This window comes from Odontesthes bonariensis, chromosome 16 (assembly GCF_027942865.1).
Source record: "Odontesthes bonariensis isolate fOdoBon6 chromosome 16, fOdoBon6.hap1, whole genome shotgun sequence".
In the NCBI taxonomy this organism is placed as follows: domain Eukaryota; kingdom Metazoa; phylum Chordata; class Actinopteri; order Atheriniformes; family Atherinopsidae; genus Odontesthes; species Odontesthes bonariensis.
Window position 1 is genome coordinate 14,097,063 of NC_134521.1, and position 10,691 is coordinate 14,107,753.

Genomic DNA, 10,691 nt, shown 5'->3' on the forward strand with positions numbered 1-10,691 from the left:
TATCTGCTTCCAAATTCTTATAGTGTTGCCAATAACCAAATTATTATTGTAAAGCAGTTTTTTTATTTTAATAGGGCTGTTGAGGAGGGCAGCCAGGGACGTATTGTGACAATGTCGTCGTTCCAAGGATAGCCAAGTAGGGCAAAGATTGTGAGACTGGTGCGGGCCTTTCTTTCACCATGCTATTATGGATAGGTGAGAAGCCCAATAATATAATTTGAAATCTGGCAATGAAAATCCACCTATCGCTTTTGGTTTGCATAGGTGTTTTTTGGAGATTCTAACATTCCTATACCCCCAGATAAAGGGAATGATATGGAGTCTAACTGTTTGAAGTATGACACACCTATAAAACATGGAACAGAGAGGAATAGATGAAGAAACCGTGGCAATACCACTTTTTTAATTGCATTAATTCTACCGACCATAGATAGAGGGAGAGTCTTCCAAAAATCAATATTCTGCTTAAGTTGTATAATTTTAGTCTGCCAATTCAGTTGTAAGAGATCCTCCGGTCTCCTCGTTATCGTTACCCCCAAATATGTGAAGGTATTATAGGTTATCTGAAATGACGTTCCCCACAAAAAGGTCAGATCATCTCCGGATGAGAGGGGCATTACCACACTCTTATCCCAGTTAATGGAAAATCCGGAGAAGCTGCCAAAGGTTTTAATCGTCTTTAAAAGGGGAGACAGCGTAAACCTGCGGGTCAGAGATGTACAAGATTATGTCATCGGCATAGTGCGAAATGTGATGCTTATGACCAAACCTCTCGATAGGTAATATTTGGGAGTCTTGCCTAATGATGGCCCTCGTCTTTCCATCCTTCGCCTGCTTCAGACTCCGATGCGCCTGATCCACCTCGATTGGTCGGTTGAAGTTGTCCTCTCCCAGCAGCTGCGGTAAAAGTGATGACGAAATCCAGCGTTCTCCGTTCTCCGCTTTCTCAGGTATGCCCACAATACGAATATTCTGCCGACGTGAGCACGCCTCCAGGTCTTCCAGCTTAGCCTGCTGCTGGGAGCACAGAGCGGCCAAGCTGTCATACTTCTTCTCTAGCTCCGAAATCCGTCCGCCGTGTGATTTGGCTATGGCCTCAGTGGATGCCACACGGTCAGAAGTATCAGTTAGTGCTGCCCTGAGGTTGGAGATTGAACTGCTGAGCTCAATAAATCTCACGTCGACCGCGCCACTCAACTTGTTAATAGCTGCCAGGACGTCTTCGTTAGTTGCCGGAGGGTTCGAAGTGCAACCGCTAGCTCCTTCGACACATGCTAGCTTCGTCTGGTCGTCTAAAATGTCGTCCCCGGTGCCTTTATCTTTTTTAATTTTCTTAGGTTTCGTCATCTTACTTAAAGAGCGGTCCTTTACTCTGCGAGTCAATCTAACAGAGGTTATTAAGAGTGCTTAGGATGAAAAATAGTGAAGTTGAGTCGGAGCGTCGTCAAAACACGTCTACTCCATCTTGAGACCAAACCACGCCCCCAGCTGTCTGATGAACTTTAAGGACAGCGTTGCAGTAGCCTAGTGTACTAAAGATAAATGCATGGATAGGTTTTTCTAAATCCTGCTGATACATCAGTCCTTTAATCCTCGATATGTTTTTTAAGTGATAATAGGCTGACTTCACAACTGTCTTAATTTGACTGCTGAAATTCAGATCTGAGTCGATGACTACTCCCAGATTTTTGGCTTGGTTGTTGGTTTTTAACATTCCTTATTGAAGCTGATCTTTCTTTCTTGGCTCCAAAAATGGTTATTTCAGTTTTGTCATCAATTAACTGAAGGAAATTCTGGCTCATCCAATCTTTTGGTTGATTAATGTATTTGATCAGTGTTTGAATTGGACTATAGACTCCTGGTGAGATAGTTATGTAAATTTGTGTGTAGTCCGCATAATTCTGGTAGCATATATTGTTGTTTTTCAAAGTTTGAGCAAGTGGGATAATGTAGATGTTGAACAGCTGTGGCCCCAAATCGAACCTTGGGGACCTCCACAGGTTATTTTAGTTTGCTCAGATATTTAGTTATCTATAGACACAAACTAGTCCCTATCTTTTAGATAAGACTCAAACCAGTTAAGTATTGTGCGAGAAAGTCCTACCCGGTTTTTCAGTCGGTCTCGTAAGATGTTATGGTCGACTGTCTCAAATGCAGCACTGAGATCCAGTAGGACCTTAACTAGAGCAGTCTCAGTGTTGTGGTGTGGTGTGGCCGAAAGCCTGACTGGTAGACATCATAACAGTTATTTAGTGTCAGGAAGTTGTGTAATTGTTGACAGACAGCTTTTTCTATAATTTTACTAAGAAAGGGGAGGTTTGATATCGATTTTATCTGATTATTTGATATCTATTTGATATCGCTGCTCATGAGTAAGGTGTCTAAGTTGTTCTTTTTCAAGAGTGTCTTGATGACAGCTGTTTTTGGGGTCTGTGGGAAGACACCTGGAACCAGAGACGTATTCACAATCTGTAAAGTTTCTGAGGCCAGACATCCTGAAACATTCATGAAAACCCTTTTGGCAGGGTATCAAGGCAGGAAGTGGTGGATTTCAAACAAATGATCTCATCCAGAGGTCCGTTTCACGTAGCAGGTTTAGTGAAAACTCTGAGTAGGTTAACCCTGAAATGAGGGAAACCCTGAGTTTTCCGTTTCACAAAGGGAGGTAACTCAACCCCGAGAAAGAGGGGTAACTCTAGCCTGTTTCACAAAGAGAGGTAACTTAACCTCACGGTCAGTTACCGGAGTAACAGACTCTCTGAACCTAACCTGGTCGGGACCAGGTTTTATTCAAGAAACCTTGAGTTTCTTTCTGTCTCCGCCCTCTTTCAGCCACACACGCCATTTGATTTCCTCATTCATTCATTTAGCAGAGCGAGTTCTTCTACTTCTATAAGTCCATTAGATACAGTAGGAGGCAACTTTTTTCACGAACATGTCCTTTTGACAATGATCCCGTGGATGAAGGTGCAGCATTATTGCGCAGAGAAATAAATATTCGTCGGAGATGGTTATCAGACCGCGCACAGATTTTTGCATTGACAGACAATTATCTTTTTGAGCGGCACCATCAGAATGTGTTGGGACAAAAGAAAAAAAAGACATAAAAGACAAATAAATATTTGTATGAATAGGCTTAAAAAAGACATATATAGGCCTATTATATTTTATAAAGGCACTCGTGTCTTGGGGGTGGACTCCCTCGGGGATTCCCTCAGCCACTGCCCTCCCGTTAGAGGTGGTGGCCACCACCCGTTTTACGGGCATCTGCCTTCTTTCTGTTGGCTCAGTAGAAATCTGTGTTAGTTTAAATAGGCTTAATTATTTAACAGAACATGATATAGATGATGACTCTAAATTGTCCTTCTGAGTGACTGTGAGTGTGTATGGTTGTTTGTCTCGTTTGTCTCTATGTGGCCCTGTGATGGACTGGCGGCCTGTCCAGGGTGTACCCCGCCTCTTGCCCATTGACCGCTGAGATAGGCTCCAGCCCCCCCGCGACCCGATTGACGGATTCAGCGGTGTATAGATAATGGATGGATGGATGATATAGATGAGAAGACATAGTTTATGTGTGTGAAAACAGCATTATGTTGGGAATAAAATAACTGCACAGTCAAATAGCCACTTAATATTTATTTTACAGTGTAAAACATGATCAAAATGAGGTACCTCCATGCCGAGGTCTCACCTGTTTGAACAATATTTTTATATTTCATCTTAAACTGCTGCCAAGAGCGCTTCTCCCCTGCGGGATTGCACCTAAATGAAATAAATGAATGGGCTACCATTCAAGCAGTTTCCCTGTAATATTATTGTGATTGCAAAGGACTACATTTAAACTTACACTTTTGTTGCTGCAGCGGTGTTGCACTTATTTCTAAAAACGTATTGAAACTCGCCGTATGAGCGCATTAAGATTTCCAATTCGAGGTTGGTGAAAAACGTAGCCCCTCCTCTTCCCCGTTGCCAAGGTGACTCGTCGAATCGGGGCTCCGTTGATGCTGGCTTTTTAAAGTTGTGGTGCACGCGCTAAACTCAAGGTGAACTTACTCAGAGTTGATTAACCTCACTCAAATCAGCGTTTCTGGAACCGAAAACTCAGAGTTTTCTATCTCAGAGTAGATCAACTCAGAGATCAGGAATAGACTCAGAGTTGGTTGAACCTGCTACGTGAAACGGACCCCAGGTTTTTAGGACTGTTTGGGAAAATATGTGTCGTGGTGTTTATGTCTCCTCTGAGTGGACACAGTAGTGACATATATCAGCAATTTTATGTTATTGTTTATTTAGTAAACTATTAACTTTTTAGTATTTTACTATGAAGTACTAACCTGGGAATTCCCATGCTGCTTTGCGCGCGATTTCATTCACACTGCAAAGGCAGCCTGGAAACCACCGCCCTTATTTTTGCCTGAGTTAGGGAACCAATCACAGAACGGGGGGGGGGGGGGGACAGCAAGACGATGACGACGTCTATGCGCGACACCGAAGCTTGTAGAGTGTTAATCCAACATGGCAGCGGACACAACGTTACCGTTCGATGCAGCCTTAGAAAGTGTTTTAAGTAGCTTAGAACGCAAGTTTACTTTTAAAAAAGAGCAACGTTTGGCGTTGAAAGATTTCATTGCCAAGAAGGATGTATTTCCTCGTCGAATTTCTGTCGCTCTACATATGTCATCTGGTATAAGTGATACAATTGGCTATGAATCGCGCGCAAAGCAGCATGGGAAGAACAAGACGCCATTTGATAGACATTTGTAGCGCCCAATAAACGGCTCTAGGCATTCGTAAACCACGCCTCAAATATGAGAAAATGCACACCTAGTTCTCAGACCACTATCTCATCGAGATGTGGACGCGTCAGCCAGGCTAATGAAGTACAGTCTTTTCAAATACAATCTGAACTCATTATAGTTACTTACTTTTTGTAATCCGATGATGTAATAACCCTTTCAAGTAATCCATCAAGCCCAAAACCTCTCTAATTGTAGTTGAGCAACTGATTTTATTTAATTGCAGCATGGTTGTCCGAGCTGTATAAGATTGATGACACATACTCGCTAGAGTGTCCAGAGTATTTTTTATTTTTATTCATTTATTTCTGCCTCTATGCTTAAACTGTTATTTTATGCATAATATGTATGTATCTGTCAAATGTTCATCCATGAGTCCAATAATTCAATGAAAAATAATACAAAACCAACTTTGAAATGGTTTAAAGATTGGTAGAATTTCAGATGATAATTAGAGGCTCAATTAGTGGCTCACAGCAAGCTAGACATAGTTTTAGATAAAGTTTTTACAAAGTTAATTCTGTTTCTGCTGGACGGCATCATGATTTTGCTGTTCTATTAAACTCATGAAGGAGCATTACTGGCCATATGTAATATCATGTTATTATCACATAATGTAAAAGTGCCAATGTTTCAAATGCAAATTTTGGAATGTGCAAATTCCTGTAAAAGAAGTCCTGCAGTGGAAAAAAAAAAGGTCAGTCCATTTGGTTGCTATTGAGTCCAAACACACATTTACACACAGTTAGCTCTGACTGCCATTTGATTCATTTATATCCAAATGACATTCACTTCAAAGCCTAATATAACTTGGCAGCACCAGTTTTATGATGGGGAATATCCTCTGATCTGTGTTTAATCAGCTGTTGCACAAAATAAATTATTATTACTGCAAATTTGCTGAACCACAGTGGTGCTTCTGCTGTTTCTGCACACTGGGTCATCACTGAAGACCCGGTGTGGAAATAATGGAAAATGTTCTTCACCACAGTTTCTGTTATTTCAGGGTATCACAGGTGAATCAGCATTTTGACATCACCACAGTTGTATGTGCTGTGAATATTTACCTAAACAACACCGTTTTATTTCAAAGTCTCGCTATGTTAAACACAGAAGCTTCCTTTTGGTTTAAAGTAACTCGTATAACAGGATGCATCATTGAAACATGTCACAGTTGACTATATCTCTGGATTCACATTGTGTCGTCCTAAAAGTTTTTTTTTTTTTTCACTCAATCCAGTAATCTCAGTCGAGAATTCTTTGTTGGATTCTCTATAACCCTTTCACGTTCTGGTCCAGTGTTTGGTTTAGGACATTTTTCAAGCTCTAAACTGTATTCTGTTCAAAATCTGTGGAAGTAAAACTGCCTGAGCCAATTCCACCTCTCTGCTTAGGTATGGGATGCTAAACAAATGTAAAATTTTCTCAGTTTCATATTTTGACATCACTCCAAAAGTGTATGAAAAAAAAGGAACTACAAAAAATGTTTCCAATGGTTTTTTTTCTCACAAACATTACTTCTCCTCGTACACTAGATGGCAGTGTGAAACTGAACCGCACAGAATAAGCAGGAATGGAAAATTACTGCCTCTAAGATGAAAGAGCCTTCTGTTTAAAAAAAACTCTAAGCTCTCAATGCATCATGTGGATAAAAGTCCTGCAGATAAAAACATGACAAGGATACTTTTATTGGATACCCAAAGAATATTTTTCCTTTTTTGTTTCTTTGTCTCCTAATGATAAGATTCAGATGTTAAGTTTGTAAGGGCTCTAGTTTTCTATTATAAACTTGAAAACTTGGAGAACCTTTTAACGACTGTCTGTCTATTACATTCAAAAGACTTTTATCACTTTTACATGAACTCAATGATTAAAGACACTAAAACCCATTATGCAGTCATAAGAGTCAAATCCAATTTTATAACTGGCCAAAAATTCAAACTTACATATGCTGGAGAATATAATGAGGAAGAGCTATTTCTAATCTTACCACAACTTTACACTAACTTTTTACATGAATTTGTACTAGATGGCCTCAGGGGCCCTGGCTTGTAAAAGGGACAGACTGGTTGTTTTTTGTCTTGATTCCTTTCCACTGCCAAAGTAAAAATAGCGCAGTTGGTGATAATCTAAGTTCAGCATTTTATCTATAAAGAGGATTTGGTATAAGTAAAACAAACACAATGAAGGCAATGAGATAGGTATGTTTTATTAAATGACTCAACTTTCAGTATCATAATCCTTCTCTCAACAATGTTGGTATCCTGCAAAATGTGTGTCAATAAAAGGGGATACTAAAAAGAAAACAAGCATGGTTTTACTAAATCAAAAGACCAAAAATCGATACTATAGCTTTATCAATAACCCTTCTAAGGAGTGAATTATGACAACAAATACATATCAATAAATATGTATATGAACCTCCTGCACGCCAATATAAGAAACTGTAAGAGCTCTCAAATGGTGTGTTGCAGGTAAAGAGGAAGTGGTGAAGGAGAGATGCAGTTGTCATAGAAGATCTGGAGGCTCTGGTCAACATCCATGTGATTTTTAAGGAAGATTTCTAGCTCTTGCACCGTCATCTCATGGACACTGTTTCCCTCTTTGGAATTTTTGGCTAAGACAGCGTGGGATGGGAAGTGGATGCGAACGTCGTGAGGTGCGTTGCGGTCGTAGTCAGTGCAGCAGTACGCAGACCATATATCCTCAGGAATGGCCACACGGTCTTGGTTGTTGCGACGGATCGTGTTACCCCTGGTGGTCACTCCGGTGACGATGTAGGCAGTTCCACGGCAGAAGTTGTTAAGGCGGAGACGGATCCGTTCCTCATATTCACGCCAAGGCCCAATGTTGAACTCACGTATCTCTGGGACCACGTTAGTGAGGGTGTAGGTGGCAGCCCGGTCATATGGAGTGGACTGGTGCTGGTCTGGGTTCAAGTGACCCCTTTCATAGAGAACAACATCTGAGTAGTCATCTAGTACTGCCTGACTGTCCTCAAACTTCATGTGTAGGTAACCAGTGGGAAAGGGCAACATGTTCCCATTTCCATCGAGCTCTGCCAGCTGGAAGACATGGAAAAAATTTCATTTATTGTTGCTTTTTGAAATGCGGAGGAATAATTCAAATACAAAATACCAGCACTATCCTTGAGGCCTTTCGGTCTACCTTATCATTTTCCCCCTCTGCATATGGAGAAGACCTGTTACCTATGTCAGCTTCTATCAGTTTTTTTACAAAACATTTTTAACTTCAGTGTAAACTAACCCTGCCAAAAATGAATGAAATAATGAATGAAAAAGCATCCTAAACACTGATACTGAAAAACTCTTACCTGTGGCTCATACATCCAAGGGTAGTCTACACGACTGTCTCCCTCTGTTTTCTTGAATGTGTAAGCTGAGTAAACTGGGATCCGCTTTTGTGGATCGTACAGGGTAACATATCGAGGTCTGTCTGCGTAGCGTTGGCAGATCTTCTTCAGTTTGGGGTTGCTGATGCCCCGCGGGGGAGTCCCCATATACAGGGAGTCTTTGCATCTCTCTACATGGTTGAAATCTAGAACAACCGTTGCAGATGCAAGGTAATTGATTGTAAGAGCAAGAATGAAAGGAGTCAACATCCTCATGGTCGCAGCTTGCCTTCACAGTCCTGTACTGCACCTTGTGCTTCTGACAGAGAATGTTTGCAGTTATGATTTAAATGTCACATAGCTGATATGCAAAACTTCATGCATGTGACTAAAAGGCAAGCCTTTAGTACATGTGGACGTCAATGTGCACACCTTTGCAGCATGCATCTGGAAACTTCTGTACTGTTCTATAAGGAAATAATGAATATTGTAACAAACATATAGACCTGTTGTGGTCTAATTTGGTGCATTTCCTTTATTCTTTATGCCCTGACAGTTTTTTCCTGTGAGTTCTTAATGAGGTTATGTAATAACCTTTGAGATGGAGGGCAGTTTAAAATTGAAGATTTAATCGAGTGTTGGGGTAACACGATACTATTCTACTGACACTCCTTGAAGCAAAGTGATGTAGAGACAACTGTTATTCACTCTCATAGAAGTCTGAATTTTGATGAGTGATTCTTAAACTCACAACATTAAAATGGCACATTCAGGAATGTGCTACGTGTGTAATTGTAAAATGCAAAACTTTCTAATCTGTCTCAGTGGTGAACAAAAGGCCCACAGTGGTTCAAAGATATTTTACTTCTCAGTGTAAATGGTGGATAAGCTTGAAAGCTAATTTTATTGTGACAGAGAGTCTGTGTGTACTGGACATGTAAAAGAAAAGTCTGTGTGTATATATTCACTTATGTGTGCTGCTGTTGCAATATCAGAAAGAATAAGTAGGTAGTAACAACAAACAGAAATATTAAGCTTTTATGTGCTTTTGTAGAGGTAATGTTGATTTAGAGTGGGTGATCCAATTGAGGGCTGGTATTTTTTTTATCACCAGCAGTAAAACAAGAAGCAAAATAATACTTAAACTGCAGATTATTTATCACAATACATAGGAACAGGAAGAAACAACATAGGTTTGCATTGAAGAAGATGCATATCACACGTCAAATGGTTTCTTGACCTATTTTGAAGCTCACTGTATACACAGTAATTAATCTACCTGAACGTGTCTTTCACTTTCAACACGACTATCTATATTCCAAATTCCACCCATTTCTGACACCTTGGATAAGCATAGTTCTTTATCCAGCACTGCTTGTTACACTTGTTTTCATGATTTTGCCTGGAGGTTACACTGACCACCCCACAAATAGAAGGATTGCTGAGTTATCCAGCCATCAAACCACGTGTTCTGTCAAAGTGACCTGTGCCAGAGGGTACTTCTACACTCATTCCGAGGTTTCCAGAAATATCTACAACGAGAACCAAGTCTAAGATCATTAGTGAGTAGCCTAAATGGTTCAAAGGGATTGAGAAAACTGTTTAATAGATACATAAACAAATCCACATTTGGGTTGTTGATGGAAAGATTGAATGAAACCATTGATCTAAATGGTCTGAAATACAAACTACATTACAAGTGTTCCGATATCAATGACTCGAGTGTTTGAGGCTGTACTATATTGCCCTCTATTAAAGACTGCCTATGCAAATGTAAACTGTCAGATTGGCTGGAGCTACAATCCCTCACTGCCCTAATAAGTCAATTTGAGTGACAGAGTGTTGTTGGAAGCAGCTTGCCTCTCTGATCTAATCTTGAGTTATGACAATCATAACTTATGTAGCCAGGGCTGATGATGCAGTTATGTGAACAGACATTTTTCAACTGTCAGCATTTTTACCAATTAGAATTATAAATTCAGACCAAGTATAGACCCAGCTCAGCTGCCCACTGCTGCTCTTCAGTGGAGGGGGAGGGAGGATGTTCTGCTGCTGTTCAGCTTAATGTTCTTTGTCAGTTGTTTAATAGAAAATCTACCAACTGGTCATAACTGTTCTTGCAGTAAGTTTTAGTTTCCCTCGTACAGTCATTCGAAGCAGGACCGATAAAGAAAAGGTAGATTATCACATAGTAATTAATCATGTAACCTTATTTAAATGTGGCAAGTAAATAATGTGAACTAAACATGATACGGTCGTGTTTTGACCATCTACCTGACTGCAGGTCTGTGTGTTTGTTAATGTCAAGTGGATCTGTGTGAATTGGAGAATTTCTCACACAAAGCTCTTTGCAGACATGAATAAGAACTTTCCATAGTTATATGACAGCACTGAAGAAGCAGTCAGAGCTTATCTTAAAGAGATTTCAGGCTGACTTTTGGTCATCTCCCACTACTTCTTGTAATCTACCAATCTATTGAGAGATTTGATGACAAATAAAAGAAGTTGACAGCATATTTTGAGGAATAATTAATGACAGCGTG

At 40.2% G+C, this 10,691-nt stretch overlaps 1 protein-coding gene across 1 annotated transcript; it reads right to left on the reverse strand.

Annotated features, from left to right (window-relative positions):
* Positions 1–6,984: 6,984 nt before the first annotated feature.
* Positions 6,985–8,463, reverse strand: LOC142401726 (endonuclease domain-containing 1 protein). The gene is made up of 2 exons (XM_075487188.1): positions 8,131–8,463; positions 6,985–7,861 (listed from the first exon to the last, which is right to left on the reverse strand). Exons 1-2 carry the CDS (start codon positions 8,422–8,424, stop codon positions 7,253–7,255), a joined length of 903 nt encoding a protein of 300 aa, XP_075343303.1. The 5' UTR covers positions 8,425–8,463; the 3' UTR covers positions 6,985–7,252.
* Positions 8,464–10,691: the final 2,228 nt, after the last annotated feature.

Excerpts from the sequence above, each read along its gene's own strand:
- LOC142401726 (XM_075487188.1), bottom strand. The coding sequence starts at position 8,424 with ATGAGGATGTTGACTCCTTTCATTCTTGCTCTTACAATCAATTACCTT. Across the intron at positions 7,862-8,130 it reads CTTGGATGTATGAGCCACAG|CTGGCAGAGCTCGATGGAAA; the intron begins GTAAGAGTTTTT and ends CATGTCTTCCAG.